The sequence below is a fragment of the Epinephelus lanceolatus genome, chromosome 15 (assembly GCF_041903045.1).
Source record: "Epinephelus lanceolatus isolate andai-2023 chromosome 15, ASM4190304v1, whole genome shotgun sequence".
Classification (NCBI taxonomy): Eukaryota; Metazoa; Chordata; class Actinopteri; order Perciformes; family Serranidae; genus Epinephelus; species Epinephelus lanceolatus.
The window spans coordinates 20,309,659-20,326,317 of NC_135748.1; the positions used below are offsets into that span (position 1 = coordinate 20,309,659).

Below are 16,659 nucleotides of genomic sequence, written 5' to 3' on the forward strand. Positions count from 1 at the left end.
TTTTACAGTGTGTCTTCCGTAACAAACTGCTGCTTTAAAAATAAACAGCATAGATTCACACGAGAAAACTTCTTTTCCTATGTAAACTCTGAGATTTGGTGCGCCGTGGTGCTGTATGTGTCCCAGCAAATCAAAGGATGTTAAACATTGTGTCATTACTGGAACATTTTGAATGAAATATTGGATTACAGAAGCATGCATTGGGGCTATGTGGATTTTTACAGCAGTAATGGCTCCATTATTTTAATAGAAAAATGTCAGGGAAAAACAAATTACACCCTCAACCCATGTGAGGCCTGTATCATCTGATCTGATATACACAGCATCAACGTGGTTTTAGACTCAGCTCACCTCCCAGTGACACCATGTTCATCTGAAAGCAACCACCACAACCAGAAAGCTCTCTGAGAACACAACTGTCTTCCTCACTAGAAATAATGTACATATTGTAGCTGTTTTGACGTGATTGAATTCACTGCACCCAGACAGTGAGAGGTCATTCTGAGGATATACTGTATACACGAAGAGACACGGAGAGAATAAAGGAGAAGAGAGTAGCAGGATGAGGGAGTAGAGAGAGGTCACTTTGAGAAGCTGGATGCAAGCATATGCCAAACAGCGTCTCTGGATCTCTCTCTCTTTCTCTAATCCCCTCTCTGATCCACCGATGCTCGGGCCAATCATTTGAGGCCGGCCACAACCCGTGATCACTGGGCCCTAATCTGAGTCCTCGGCCCGTCCGCAGTCCACCTCAGACAGCACCGGCCGGCTGCCAGCAGAGGAGTGGCAGGCTTAGCCTTCTCCAGAGAGACAGCTAGAGGTTGTCTCTACATGGATGGGCACTTCGCAGCTCGGCAGGGGCGGGAGGAAGGGGCAACATAGCAGCTGCTCAGGGCATATGGGCAGAATTCATTAAGTCTGGCTAAATAAGCCAATTGTGGAGGCGGTAAAAAAGAGTGCGTTTGTATGTCTGATAGAGAAACAGAGATCACTCGCGGCATTTGAGCACTAAGCTCAAATATGCTCCCACACACAAATATTCCGAGCACAAATATCCCGTGTGATGGCTTTGTCCTGAGGTATTACACTTGATGAAGTTGATTTAAGGCCCACCAAATGAAAAAATCTGGATCTATTTGTGATGGGCAGTGATTGAGCTGTTAGATGCACAGATTATGTGTCCTTGAGGACTTTGCTGTGCATCTCCAAATGTCATGAGACTGCTCTCTGCCTCAGAAATAAACCTAATCACAATCTGTAAATGTTACAGCTGTTTCTCTAATAGACCTGGCCTGACTTTGGAGGCCTGCATTTATATTCACACACATGAACCAAAGACAAAACTGAATGCTGATACACACAGCCAGCACATGTTAAAGGCACGGTTTACAAGGCTTTTTGTAAATCATATCAAGTTCTGTGTAAATGTGTCAGAGCCAATGTCGATTTAAATTCAGAGCTGAAAACAGACGTATCCTGTGGCCTGTTTTGTGGAATCTGTATTCGGTGTTATCACATTGTTGTGAGGATTTTGTGTTCCTTCACTTTAAAGAGCACACACCTGACACCAGCTGCTGCCTTGTTCCCGACTTACAACCATTCCTCTTTATCCAGTAAAAGGTATAATGTATGCAAATCCCCCAGGTGTCAATAGGAACTCTGTTCAATGCATTTGAGATAATAGTGAAGAAGGGGTTGCTCCTATCGAAGACCTGGAAGATAAAGTCAATGGCACAGTCAATAACAATAAGGTTGTAGGCTTTAATGAGGAATGTTAATTTGAACACAATCAACTGGATTTCAGCTTAGCTGATTATCAACCTTGGACTTGTATGAGGGTGTTGATAATGCTGGCCGAGCAGGGAGGGCATTTTTATCTGTGACAGCTTTTTTCAGAGGAGCTTTTCAAACAAAATCAGTTTGCCTTTTGGCTGTTTAAGTTAGAAACTAACAAACAAAGAGGGTGAAATTCCGCAAACCTAAACAAAGACAGGGTAAGACATCACTGCGCTGTTTGCTGCACGGTGAACTTTATTTATAAAATACACTTTATATACACTTTACAAAATATAACTTCTGGATAACAAACAGTAATTAAAGTTATGATAACCAAAGTCACTGGCCCTTCTGTGTAATGGACATTCACCCGGCTCCCACTGGAGCCATTTAAAGTCCCAGTCCAAACCTCCTCCTCATGTTACAGGCAGCGCGGCCTGCTCCTCACTCTCTCCTTGATCCCATTCCATCAGCAGCTCTGAGGACACCTCTGTAAACAGATGATCCCAGTCCCAGCTCACATCATCCTGCAGAGCACAAGAGAGACAAGAGGGGTAGAAAAAGAAGAATTAGAGAGGCAGAGGGAGACATACCAAGAAAAGAGAGCATGTGGAACAGAGGGAGCAAAGAGAGGAGAATGGGGGGAAGGAGAGTGGAGGGTGTTAATGTACACATCATAAATCTTGATTACCTGGGAGACAGAGTGGCAACCTCCCCTGGTGCTCTAGAAACAGCTGGACGGGCATTCGCTGGGAGCTCACAAGCTATATTTACGAAAAACTCACTCACCTCTTTCACCTCCTGCTCTGGCGCTAAAACCTTGGTGAGGAGCTTCAAGTCAATCTCTCCATCCTGAGGAAAGATCGCAGTAAAATTCACTTAGCTTGCACAAACAGAGGTGATGTTGGTTGCAAAACTAAATGGACCACCTTGATGAGAAGAGAGGTGGGAATATCAAAGAGATATAAAAATAAATGTCCTTGACTTACTAAGGTCTGGAACGCAGAATAATACTTCAGATCATTGTCCAGATCTCTGTAGGTCATTACCCGGTTCACCTGGATGCTAACAGGGTGACAGAAAGTCAGAGAAGGCATCTGATATACTAACAGACATGTATTTCAATCAGGACAACTTGCCACAGAAAAACAGCAGCCATCCTGACTGCAGTGCTTTCACACTACATGCACACAGAGAGTGAGAAGTGGCTTTGCAGAAGTTTGAAGTTTGCGCACAATGAAGCTCCAAGACTTGAAGCAAAGACCACAGAGAGCAGGAGATGGTTGCCAAGTGGTAAACGCTTCAAATTGAAACCCAGCTGCTTATCTGTGGGTTGGAATTAAGTGGGGGGGCTCTCAAAGTGGCCGGGGCCTAGCAGTGCATGCCAGTCCTACTTACTGCACATTACACGCTACATTGCCCCCGCAATGAGTTCAATGTGGATATTATCTCGCACAGAGAGCAAGCCCCAGCCTAATAACCTCCACCGCTGTCATAGCCTTGCTACATATTCGACACATGTCGGCATGTCTCTCACTGCCCTGTAAATCAAAGGGCCCGGTTAGTAGAGACCCTGGTTACAGAGTTGCATAAATCACACCCAACTGTTATTTCTCCATTTCAGCCCAATAAAGCAAGACAGTCCGCAATGGCACGAGTGGAGGACAGGTAACCATCAAAGTCACCAGAGCAGGCTACTGATCTAGTGTCCTGTGCAGGGACAGAGGTTAACTGTCATACATGGGTCTGGGGACACACTGTGTGTGTGTGTGTGTGTGTGTGTGAATCCTGAGTGATTAGGATGAAGTTTAAGGCGACACTAGCATACCTTGGTGGAGCTGCAATTTGCATGGTGAGATCTTCTTCCTGTACTTCTTCGAGGTCTGGAATCACTGGAATATCTGAAAACAGAAAAACAGAGAACACAACATTTTACAGATGATCTGATTACATTTTCAAAAGTGTCCAAATGTGAGAAAATCTGTTTGGAATTTAATTTTATCTAATTTATGAAAAGTACAGTAAATCCCCTGTGTATGGCTGTTAGAAGTGTACAGATCTGTGTGAATATGTGTATGTGTGACCATGTCTGTGTGGCACTTCCTCCCCTCCCTCTCTCTAGCTACATCCTCATAAGAGCTGCCCTGTCACAATAGCCATGCGGCCATGAATATTCAGGAGGCGAGGCGGCAGCTCTTCCTGCTGTGAGAGGGGCGCTGGCCAGGGGCTCCCCAGAAAGCACCCCCTGCTACCTTAGCATTTGGGCCCTGTCAGCGCCGCCCACCCCCAGGACCCACAGTGGCCGGTAGGCCGACCTCCATGTCCACTCTGCCACTCCGACTGGGGCGGCATCCAGCCACGTGCAAGAGTATTTGCTTGCGGGCCCATCTGTGTGGGGTCGGAAGTCACAGTGCGGCCTGGCAGGGGCTGCAGTGCCAGGAGCCACCAACCCGCTGCTCAAACAGTGGGAACCCACTTTAATTGGCAAAACGCAACAGGACGGAGGATGGCTCCACTCCCAAGAAGGACAGGGCAAACTTTCACAGCATTTTTCAGATGGACATTTGTTGGAGCAGGGAAATAAAAGAGGCATAATAAGGGAAATAGAAAGATCGGCGGAAAATAAGCTAAATAGTTAATGAATAAAGAGACTGATTGAAATATGCTCAAATACTTCTATAATAAGTCCCTTATGTGGGATGACATTAATCATCAAAAGGTTGACGTATCGTTAAGGAAGAATGTTTTGCACAAACTGTTTTGCACAAAAAGTTTTATCATGTCACCAGGAGACATTTCTGTGTGCAGACAGTTGCCAAAAACTTTACTGGCTCTCCATCTGCCCTTACAGAAAATGTGTTAACTTTGGGTGTGATGTGGATTTCCTGAACAATATTTTCTGGGGAGTGGGGAGGGGGCAGCAGACTGCACATCCTTATTAGCTCTACAGCTGAGTGTTGACAGTGAGAGAGACACAGAGAGAGAGAGAGGAAGCAACAGAGAGAGAGGAACAGACAGATAGTGGGAGGAAAAGAGAGAGCTGGACTGCATGAAGAGGGTTGTCAGTAATCTCTAACCACAGTACTGCACCCTGAGGGGAAAGTCAATAGAGGAGCTAAATAGAGGTGAGGAGATGGAAGTGTGCATCTGATGTGAGGAAATATCTCGGCATCTATGTCACCATTCCTTCGAAATAACTCCCGAAAATAAACTGCAGTTGAAGAAACATCGATCTTCCGCGGAACACTAAATTTCAGTTCCCCAGAAAAGTTATGGGCTGTTGAGATGAAGAGACATTATTTTGATTCTGAACACATTTCACAGAAGACAACTTGGTCAAAACCTAACCTACCAACTTCCAGGAGATAGCAAAAGCTCACCCTCTGTTGATAACTTATTTCTTTCTCTTTTTTAATTAAACCAAATTAAAAATGCCACGCTCGTTTAGCCGCTGACAAGATTCATCTGTGTTTCTGATATCCAAATAAATGCGGGCGCGGGTATTTCATATTCATGAGGCCCTGGTGACACTTTGTCCTCTCATTTACAAAGCACAGCGTTCAGCAGAATCCGTCCCCCCTGGACCCCCAATCAAATTTAATGGTCTTAGTGCAATGACATCAAAAAGCCTTGCCATCCGGCTCTTTGCAAACAGCTTCCTGGGTTGTCTATCTGTCCACACGCTCGCTTTTTCATCTCAGCCAGTAATGCACTATTAACACACTCCATGAGAGTTCAATGTGAAGCACAGAGGCATATGTTGTCTATATGCAAAGTCTATTATTAAGTGAAAAAAGGAACAACATTTTTAAATGAGCTTCAAATTCAACCCATTACTGGAGGTCAAGCAGGGCATCAAAGCAGCCGCAAACAAGCCAGTGTTTTCTTCTGACGCAAAGGGCAGCTCCATCAGGAGGAGCTGTCTCTCCTCAGCGCCGCAGCACACATTACCTACCCTCACTCCCTTCCCTTCCCTCGACTGGACATGTATCAAGGTGGCTTTTGTCTGGCAGCGAGCAGGCCACGCGTATCCTTATTACACGGTTGCGTCCAGCTTCCTCGCTGAAGCATGTAAATATCAAAAGAGGATAATTTGCTGTGAATGTAGACATACTCCCGGCAGGCACACGCCAGTCAGCGACTTTGGACAGGGCGTCTCTCCCCATCACTTGGCCCTCCTATAATCTACGCAGGGGTCCAGTCAAATGATTACCTAGCCACAGAATCCATTTGAAAGGCTTATGGGATGATATTCAACACATCGCCAGCGTAGAGTAAAACATGAGGCAGATGAGTGTTTTTGCGATACTGGTGCTATTTTAAGTGACCAGCAGGAGGCTGTGGGGGCAGCTGATGGGAAGATGTGAGCAGGGGACGGGGCTAGCCTTCTCTCTCTCTTTTTCTCTCTGTGCTTGTAGCCAGTGGACATAAGGGATAAGGGTAGGGGACATAATCAAGATCGCAGGGGCTATCTCACTAACCCTCAGCACTGTAATTTCCAATGCCCCTGCCTCCGGCTCTGTATTAAGAGGTCTCCCTCCGCAGAGTAATAATCTTTCCGGCGGCATTAACTGCAAGAGAACCAAACCTCTGGACTCTTCATTCAACTGGCTGTTTGAGCCAGTGCATGCTGGGCAGTGACAGACAATATGGGCGTGTGTGCATTAAATGTAATGGAGACATATGGTGTTTTCACTACCTTAAACTCTGCAGTTCATCGGTGCAATTCATTTTGATTTTTCAATACATTTGAATTTCATTTGAGAGTTTTGTACTTTTTTAAATGGTATTTTTCCAATTTCTTAACAAAAAGCACCACTATGTGAGATAGCATGTAGGAAAATATTGCAAAATTTACTTAAGGGCTGAGTGATAATTAAATATTATTGTTTGCTATATATCCGTATTACAATAATTTGACAAATGTTATCATGGTTTACAGCTATCGTGAGAAAATATCAAAGTTTAATATTTGAATAAAACACTAACAAGACATTTGACTCAACAGGATAAACTTTTTTTCCTTGATTTTCTGTAATTTATCACATTTGTAGCTTTGTTTTGTTTTATCATTCTGTATTTGCAACACTAAATTTAAAAACATGATGATGGACATTTTGAAACAGTAATGATTTTTAGTTGATATAGATAAAAGGGTTTCAACAATATGGCATTTGTTTGTTGTTTTTTCTTTGCTCATAAATGACATTACTCAGTACCGCTTGCGATACTGATGTGTTTAAGTCCTTCAGTGTTGTCATCTGAGCGTTTCATGTAGCCAACCTATCTTTACGAAGGCAATTTGACCCTATTTCCCCAGCTGCCTTGTGCCGCAAAATAGAACAATTATTCCAGGCATGGTTTAGCTGAAATTTCCCCCCTCAGTCCTGACATTGTTTGTTGTGCGCAGAGTTGGGCCCTCAGGTGACTCGGTTGCTGCTGGATCTGTATTCAACAGCACCTGCCTGACAGCAGTGTGTGTGTTTCTAACTAACTGTGTCGCTCTGGGCGGTGAGGGGAACACTTAAATCCTGCCACAATATTCTCCATCACCTATAGATCTAACCTCATTAATGAGCATATTCACTTGTCATTTTCATCAAAAGGGCCACGCTGATACGGTGTGACACACCGGTCAAAAGGAGGAACACAGAGGCAGAGTTCTAACACATGAATCCGTGCTGGATTCAAGGAGAAATATGGTGTGAGCATCAGTGAAAAGCGATGATCTGACTGCCTGCTTATCTGCTCTACTTCCAGAGGATGAATGTGCTGGGTGGGGAGGCACTGGAGGGCTCCTCTTTGCCCGTGAGGAGAGACACGGAGTGGGGGGATAGTGAGGGTGCTCTCACCTCCTTCATCATCTGATCCCTGGGGAGTTTGTGGTCGCAGGCGGCGGCTGTAGAAACAGGAAGTGTGAGAGTATGAATTATTTAATGCTTTCAAAATGCAGCCCGACGGTGAGGTCATCACAGGGAATGAGTGTGTTGGCTCCTGGGCTACTTTGCTTTGATGATGGGCCTGTTTCTTGTTCCGTCTTTCTCTCGTAGCAGTCAGGACACTTGCTCGGTCTGCTACAGTCTGACTGGACTTCTGAACAGCAGTCTCTGCCAAAAGACACTGATGGTGCTACAACATGCTGCTTTGCTGTCTGGGTGACCGGCTTGCCAGCCTTAGACAAGATCACCTCAAGGATTTTTTAAAAAACAAACCCAGCTGGAGCAGCAGTATGAATAAGTATTACTGAGACAAGACAGTTGTGACAGAAGTACAACATAAGGGATTTTTCTGCAGGGTAACAACTTTACGCACAGAGCCTCCTTCTCACTACAGCCATTCAGGCACCGGGCTCCAGCTGCGATGATGAGTAAAACATAGACGACTTCGTCCTCTACCTGCCTCTCCTCATGATGTCTATTCTAGTCACAGAGTGATGTGAGGGAGGGTGAGGGGAAAAACTAGAATAACAGAAAAACTTGGCTCCTAACAGCAATAAAAGTGATGACAACTCAGTCACGCTGCTTTTTAATCATGTTAAGTGATTGTTCTTGGAAGGCAAGGATTAGCAACCAAGGACAATCTGAAAGTACAGCACTATTTCCACTTAACCGCAAAGGGAACAAACATTTAAACTGACCTATTTTTATGCACAAAAATGTAACTGGCATTGAAGTCAATCAACAACTGCGGGAGCACAATGAAATATGAATGTGGCGGCTGCATGAACTTACTCTTCCAGGTCTTCAGCTGCAGGTCTTCTTGATGATCTGTATCATAGCAGAGAAAACAAATGTTAGATGAAATAACACAATTGTTAGACTGCTTCTTCTTTCCTCCAAAATAATAGTAAGCACAAAACTCAAATGTACACAGTATGTATTTTCCTTCCTGGCACTGTCCTTAGAGGTATTTTGATGGATGCATCCTCTTCATCTGTATCTGATGACAGTTATTCTGCAATATCAGACACAGCGGGGTCCACAGTAACTGTGTCTTCTCCTCTCCTCTGTTTTCTCAGCCTCGTCTCCTGCTGGATCATGCAGCTATTTTCAGACTTCTCTCCATTTACACAGCTCAGCTTGAACAGAGCATGCCAGATACCAAAACACTGTGTTTTGACACTTCTCTGACTCGACACAGTATTTTTAGCAACCGCTATCTGTTTTTAGAAAGGTAGCAATCACACCGGGCATCAGAGAAAAGCTTGTAATCAATGCAGAATAAGTTTTGGTGTGTTTTAATTAGAAGCTTAAAATATGAGGTTTTGATCTTTTTTCATGATGCAAAATGCTTTTGCTAGGTCTCCTGGTTGAGTAGTGCCCCCTACTGGATTTAGAAGTTATACATCCAGTAAAGCAACAGTCTTTTCCTTACTGTCGTCTTCATTCTTTCATACTGCCAAAAATCAAGATTGCAAACCTGCAGTATTGATATTAATAATATTGATATTGAATAATTAACACTTTAAATTAAATATATAAATATACATTTATCCATAATAATAAAAATAATAATGATAATAATACAAAAAGAGATGCATATTCTAAGTAAAATGTCAGGATCAAAATCACTGCACACTGATGTCAGTGTTCAGGGGCTGCTAGAACAACAGAGCAGTGGAGACATTACTAGAAAGGCAAACCCCCTGTGAACAAGCATGAAAAATAAATTAAAGCTTCTATATCAAAAGTAGCACCTGAACACCAACTCCTACTTTTAGCTATGAGAGGGATTGCTTGTTCTTTCTGAGGCTTCTTCCTGTTTTTTTCTATTAAAGGGTGAGTTTGCTAAATACTCTGTTATACAGACTGTGAAACCTTTGAGGCTAATTTGATTTGGGACTTTGGGTTCTATAAGAAAGAATGTTATTTGACAATCACAGCAGACACATTTCAATTTTGGCAAACAAACTCATAAGCTCAAAGAAAAAGCTTGCACAAAAATCCAGATATCAAGTCTTAGCACAGAGTTCCCTGACATAGACAGGGTAACCTGAATATGATTTTACATCACACATCCCCTGTCATCAATCTGAGTACATACTGTACAGACATTTAAGTTCTGATATATTCATACTGCAGAAGTGGAGTGTTGTTAATAATTTTTTTTTAAGAGGAGAGCCAAAATTAATGGACAGAAAGACATGAAAACACAATTAGCAACCAGTTCTCAGCTAAAAATGTTTACTCCTGTTTTGTCTGTCTCATTAATCCTGTCTGAGTATAGACCATCAGCACATGAAGGTACTAGAGTCCAACCAGGCAGGACAGAGAGGAGCTGAGGGAGCCTACCTGCCTGCCCTTGGACTGTGTCCTGTCTGAGGGGCGGGGGTGGCGACACTTAAGACACATTACAGGCCCCTTGATTAAGACTCATGTAAGGCAAAGCGATAGACATGGTAAAACTGTCTGGAAAAAGTTGTTAGGGATAAAATATATTGTGACAACCTGGTTTCAAAGGTTCATCAATAAACTGACAGATCATTTAGTGTCAATTAGAAGTGATAGATCGACAAATCCCGGGATTTCTGCGCTGGGATTAGTGGGAGGAGGGCGGCGGTGATTGAGCATGAGGGGTGACATTGAAGGGAAAAGTCCTTGCCGGTTCCAGGGGGGACCATTACTTACTTTGTTTCAGAGAGGATCAATGCGCGCGCAAACCCCTTTTACACCTCCTGTATTTCAATCGCTTTGAGACTGGGAATCAAGCTGGGTTACACAAAAGCAGAGAAGCGACACGCTGACCTTCTGTGAGAAAGGAAAGATCTATTGAGTTTGCTGTTTTCCCTGCTTGCACTAACGGTGCAGTAAACTACGCAAATAAGCACAATTGACTCAGTCTGCTCACTTCAATGCATCTCCTATGTTCTCACCTCCGCTGAGACTGAAAAAACAGAAGCACAGTGGCAGGTGGAAGAGAAAACGAGAGAGGTAGTTCCACACTGCAATAAAAAGCCTCATATTGATTTAGTCATGTACAGTATTTAGATTTAGATTTGTTAGTTGTAGACGAAAGCTTTGGGCAAACACTTTCCATCTGTTCCAAATATTTCATGAATTCTCCATGTTGTGCTCCCCATGTAAGGAGCAGACTGCAGTGGTAAGGGGTGATTAAGTGGCTTGAACCCCTGTGATAAAGTGGCTAGCTGACTAACAGTGCCCTCCTGTGGCTGATGCATTAACCATGTCAATTACCGCCTTGCTCACAGATGAAGACGAATGGAGAGTTGCCTGCTCAGACAGGCTCCCTCTAACCTTGTTGATTCACAGCCTGAGTGCCAAATATGCACTGATAAATAAGCTCATTCAACAGCATGAGAGTTCATTAATAACACATAACCCAAGACCACAGCGTGTGGTCTCCGCCTTCAGCGTAGCCACAGGAGATGGAGGAAAAAGGGTGAAGATACGTACTTGGCAGAACCAGAGCCAGAGCTTTCTTCTGCCCAGCCACCCTGCCGCCGGGCCGGTTTAGGAGGAGGGCCCTGGAGGAGAAGAGAACTTTAATAGCAAACAGCTTCATTGAATACTCACTCACGTAGGAGATAAATAATTCATATTTGGAAGCATTCTGACTTTTATTGGGCTTTAATTTTGGAATACTATGTTTGTGTAACATATAGCGTTAATGGTCCAGTGTGTAGGATTTAGCAGGCCATATTGGCAGAAATGGAATATTGCATATGTATATTTTCTGAAAATAATAATTGTTGTGTTTTTGTTACCTTGGAATGAGCCGTATATATCTACACAGGGCGCAAGTATGGTCTACAGAGATCCCACTGTTACACCACCATGTTTCCACAGTAGCCCAGAGCGGACAAACTGAGCACTGGCTCTAGATAGGGTCATTCGAATTTTCTCATCGGCCACAGTAGTTAGAAGCGCCTCTGCAACAAGAGTGCTGGTGAAACACTGATTTTTTAAAGTGAAACTGTTTTATTCAATGTTTTTACTGGTTTAAATCATCAGGTCTGTTTGTTTAAGAGAGGAAGAGACCTCTGCTGATAATTTGGCTCTGGGTAAAAACCCTTCTGAACGTCTTGATCAGAAATAAGGTGAGCACACATTAGCAGGTGCTGGACAAGCGGCTGGTCTGTGATGTGCTAAACAGCATAGGAGAAACACTGATTTGCAACGTGAAACTGCTTTAATATGTGCTTTTATAGGTTTTACTCACCTGGCCCATTTGTTTTGGAGAGGTAGAGACCTCTGCGAATAATTCTTCTACGGGTAAAAACCTCCCCTGAACAATGAACACTCAAGGAATTCTTACTGCAACTAAGTAGCTGCAACCTGACCACTAGATGCCACTAAATCCCCCTAAATTTAACACACTGTTCCTTTAAGTTTTGCCATGATTACAAGGGTTATGTGTTGGATCAATACCTGTTTGACATGGTGGTGAATATTGTCAAAAGTGGAAATGTGCCAGTGGGCGGCTCTCTTGTCTACAACAGGAGAAGCAGACCCCTTAACTTAGCATAAATGTAAAAGAAAATAAAGTGCATGTTTACTGTCCAACTAAAGGTGTGGAGACCATTTAAACCAAAGTTCACTTCTAATCATGTGCTCCAATATTTTAGTTCTAATCAACCAAAAAGCTCATGTGCAGCAAACAATATGTCTGGTATGTGCTACACAGCGTCATCTATATGCGCTCCATTGTTTTGTTTATTATTATAGTTTTCAATACAGTCCATTTCCAGCACAGAACGTATGGAACAGAGTGTGGGAACTGCCCGGGCCCGTAAGTCTGACCCTTAAATAGATCCGCAGGAAAAAATGACCCTCTCCCTCTCATTCTTTGATTCTGAAAATAGTAAACTGAGTATGCATCTCGATCCTGAGACCGGGACCCTGAGACCAGCACTTGAATGAATGAATTCCTCAGAGCACACGAGGGTGGGCACTAGACAAATGAATTAGGCAAAAAAAAAAAGGCACAACATTTCTCATTACTAAATTGGGTCTGCAGAGGACAAAGTGCTCGTGAAGAATTTCTTTCGTTTATGATGAAAGAGGAAATAATCTTTCATGGCTGGTTCCTTCACCAAAGCCATTTATAAATCTGAATGTCACCATTAAGCAGGGCAGAGGGAGGGGGAGCCACTCTGCTCCGCTGTATATTACCATTAATCGAGAGAGCTGAGGCAGAACAAGCTCCCTCAACTTTGTGTAATTAGTAACTGTCTCTTTATTAAGAACAAAAGGGATTACAATAATGACAATTGAGTCATTTTCAGCAACATTAAAAAATTCCTTCAAGTGGTATGAAATCCCTCTGATGTTTAATGTTTGGTATTCTTGACAATGAGCAATCTTCATGAGAGACAAGATAGTAAGGTCAAGTGTCTTAGAGTATAATAAATTCATCCTGTGACAGTTATTTCATTCTACAAAAATGGAGAGGACCATAAGTGTCCTGAGAAACAAAACAAATCTGCGCCTCGAACTCTCCATGACCAAATATGAACCTCACAGTTGTAGTAAAATAGTTATGGCTGTTAAGGCAATTAGCTCAGCTCTCGTAGTTTCTAATTTAGGATTCTCTGATGGTCTCTAGGGCAGGGGACTTGTGGTGGCCAAGCCCTATGAGCCCATAAAAGCAAATGAGTCTTTGTTTAAAAGGATGTCAGGAATGTGACCAATCAGTTGGGTATTTTCGGCAGAAGAGGCCAGGGTTGATAAACGAAGACTGCAAATAAACCCACCCAGTCGCACGACACTCTGGAAAAATGTATTGCATGTGCACAGCAGGTCAGAGAGGGCGCGAGAATACTGGTTCATACATTAGGGAAGTTGGCCTGATTTGGGAAGATTAGCCTAAAGCAAAAGCATTGCTGGAATGTTTTGCTTTGGGAATGTTGGCTTGTTTACAGTTTGCCAATCCAGGAGACGTGACTGATTCCACAAATGCCAGCGATAGCGGAGTGAAATTATTTTCTTATATTTCAACTGTCGCTTCTGATTTGACTTCTCTCATATATGTTTGCCCTATATTTAGTCTAAACTTAGAACTCCAACGTGTTTTATAAGGCAGACTTCACTGAGAGAACTTTACTACATGTCTGCTGAGGCTTAACTGATTCATGTCACATTAGGCAGTATAAGGAGAGGATTTATGAAAACTGTTGGTCGAGTCATGGAGACTTTGCTTATGTAATCTGCTTGTTTTTCAATTAGACCATTTACAAGAGAACAATTACAAAGCTTTGTGACTCTAACGTTTGAAAGGGGTTTTAGAGCTTGTCTGCAGTAACACTTCAAAACACTACATGCAAGCACATCAGATCCAAAACACACAGGGCAATAAATGAAGAGCAGCTACAGTTTTGGAACAGTGACTGCTTTAAAACCTGCTCAAGTAGGAAAATGCCAACTCAAATGTCTCTGTATAAATAAGCACTCCATTAAAACTTTATACCATGTGTGGTCAAGCTGGTGCTACTGTGTATGCCGTAATATGAGAGGTAGTGAATTTTAACAGGCCTGGGTATCAAATCTAACCAGCTGATCTGAAGCAAACAGTTATGGTGACTCATGTTAAAAGACCAGTGTTTATGAAACAGAGACTACTGTAAATGGTATAAAGTTGATGTCTGGAGCAGTAGTAGCAGAAGCCATGCAAAGTCACTGTTTTTTTCATGCTACCTACCTCGTCGTCCTCCTGTGATTCATGTATGAGATAGAATCAAAATGCATAGCCATCAAGATTATTGTGAGGTGAAGTTACAACATGCAACTAACTGTATAATATCAGGTTCACATACTTCGGCCATTGAAGCAGATGTGGAAGACTTCCTCACATAACGAGAATCCTCAAATGATGATTGGTCTGCTGCAAGGCGAGCTCTCCGTCCAGACTTTGCAACCTGGGAAATGTGCAGAATTTTAAAATGGAAAATAGATTTTGATATCATAAAGCCAGAAGCTGGCACTTTCAACAACTACCTAAGACTGTGCGGTTTCGCTTTACTTCGACTGTGCCATCTAATGAGCCAACCAAATGTTGTCTGGATGGACTTCAAAATACAGTACATCAGCTTATTCCTCTTTCATGAACCAACCAAGTTGCTTTTGCTTTGCAATTTTTTACAACTTCCAGTTCTGTGAAGTCACGCTGTTTGGATGTGGTAGTGATTTTTTTATTTTTTGCATACAATAGGGGCATTATTCAAATAGTGAATATTATTTGACCGACTTTTCCTTGAAGAATGGAGGAACAACTCTACTGAGGAACCATGACTGCACTTTCAAAGTAGGCATTATTTTTAAGTGCTTTAAGCAAACAACAAAATGTTTTCAAAATAAAACACTTTTCCTGAAATTGATAGCAGGGTCATGAGCGGAAATTCCGGGAACACCCCCGTCATTTGAAGAAAACTGTTTTCTCAAGTGCTGCAAACTCAAATTTCCCTACCATGTTAAGGTCTGGGAATTAAATATGTCATACCTCGCTGACATATCAGAATTTCCCTTTGTGGTAAGCAGTAGTAGTAGTATCAATATGACATTGTATGTTGGTCAAGGAGAATAAATGAGAAGGGAAGTTGAACAGTTTAACGAAACATCTGACAATGCAGTACAAGATGGAAGAAGCGCATTAATCCTTTGCAGGGTCAGTGGTCAATGGAGGTGTAAAATGAAGATAAAAAAAGGTTGAGAATTCATTCTGAATTGTAGCACTGTACTTTAAAATGTTACTTATGTGACAAAGCCGTTAGGCAATGTTTCTCTGTATTATTTTCATTCATATTGTGAGGGAAATTTTGAAGTTACAAATAGCACTGCAATATTGTCTGCTGTGAACCAAGATAAGTTGAGTGTAATGCAAATAATTTAAAGCAAGGGTTTTAGCACAATAAAAACCAAGAACCAACCCTAAGAACCAACAAACAGGGAGGTCAAAGTACCCACCGAAGTAACTGTTAAGCATCCTATCTGACTGCAGTAAGTCAGAGCAGCAGTAAAGTTCAAACATAACTGAATTGCTTTTAATGAAGAAAGATGGTGATAGTAATTGGTATGCAGTACAAGTACACCAGAATATGTTCGTTTCGTTTTAGTTTTTCTATGGAGTAATTACAGACGTTCAGCAAGAGTTGCAAATGACCAAATGGTTAACTTTGCACAGCATGTGCAAAACATAGAGCTGTGCATGTCGGGAAATTTCGGTTAGCATGGCTAACTACAATGTTAGCTAACGTTATATACTTTCAAACAAACCTTCCTACTGCCGTTGCACAAAGGCGGTAAAAGATAATATCTCTTTGCTAATAAAAGTTAGGTGAAATAGTTATCTCATTCACTGACTAGCTAATACTAATGTTTACATGATCTTAATAGCTATGTAGCTAAGTAGCTAGCAGCTAGCCTCGTAGCTCCTATATAGCATGCTCCCAGCTCCATTTACAGCGCACAAACTTCACCCTATGACTGCCCCCGTTCCCTTACTGCATTCTCGGCGATTTTAATGACTCACTTACATTTTTTACCGCTCCAGCCTCTCCGAGCTGGAAGTTATCCTCCATTTCTCTCCTCCTTGCTAGCACTGTGGCAGCAGCGTCTTCCTGGTTATCAACAAGCGTCACATAGCAACGCTCCCCATGGTAACGCCAATCAGAAGGACGGTTCGAGTCCCAGTCAATCGCCAGGAGGTCGAGTCAGTAAGTAAATAAACAAATAAATAGGCTACATAGAAATAGAGTACATAAAAAGTATTTTTGACAAATAGACTGTTAGAGCTGCTGTTGCTGCGGAGTAAGGTGACTATAAATGTCCCTAAAAATCCCCAGTTTGTTTAACAGGCAGGAGCTCCCCATTATATGTTAATTTATTTTTAACAGTCTTCCCCATTTGTGTCTTTCTTGGTTGTTTTGTG

The 16,659-nt window shown here is 42.5% G+C and overlaps 1 protein-coding gene across 1 annotated transcript; it reads right to left on the reverse strand.

The window, feature by feature from the left end:
• Positions 1–2,013: 2,013 nt before the first annotated feature.
• Positions 2,014–16,400, reverse strand: ift43 (intraflagellar transport 43 homolog (Chlamydomonas)). The gene is made up of 9 exons (XM_033642372.2): positions 16,265–16,400; positions 14,549–14,650; positions 11,190–11,260; positions 8,508–8,543; positions 7,629–7,675; positions 3,605–3,677; positions 2,766–2,841; positions 2,566–2,628; positions 2,014–2,303 (listed from the first exon to the last, which is right to left on the reverse strand). The coding sequence occupies exons 1-9, from the start codon at positions 16,307–16,309 to the stop codon at positions 2,193–2,195; spliced, it is 624 nt and encodes a 207-aa protein (XP_033498263.1). The 5' UTR covers positions 16,310–16,400; the 3' UTR covers positions 2,014–2,192.
• Between the last annotated feature and the right edge of the window lie 259 nt (positions 16,401–16,659).

What these genes read in the sequence shown, in the direction of transcription:
- ift43 (XM_033642372.2), bottom strand. Translation starts at nt 16,309, where the DNA reads ATGGAGGATAACTTCCAGCTCGGAGAGGCTGGAGCGGTAAAAAAT. An exon ending in AGGCTGGAGCGGTAAAAAAT is followed by an intron (nt 14,651 to 16,264) that starts GTAAGTGAGTCA and finishes CACATTTCCCAG; the next exon opens with GTTGCAAAGTCTGGACGGAG. An exon ending in GCAGCTGAAGACCTGGAAGA is followed by an intron (nt 7,676 to 8,507) that starts GTAAGTTCATGC and finishes CTGTTTCTACAG; the next exon opens with CCGCCGCCTGCGACCACAAA.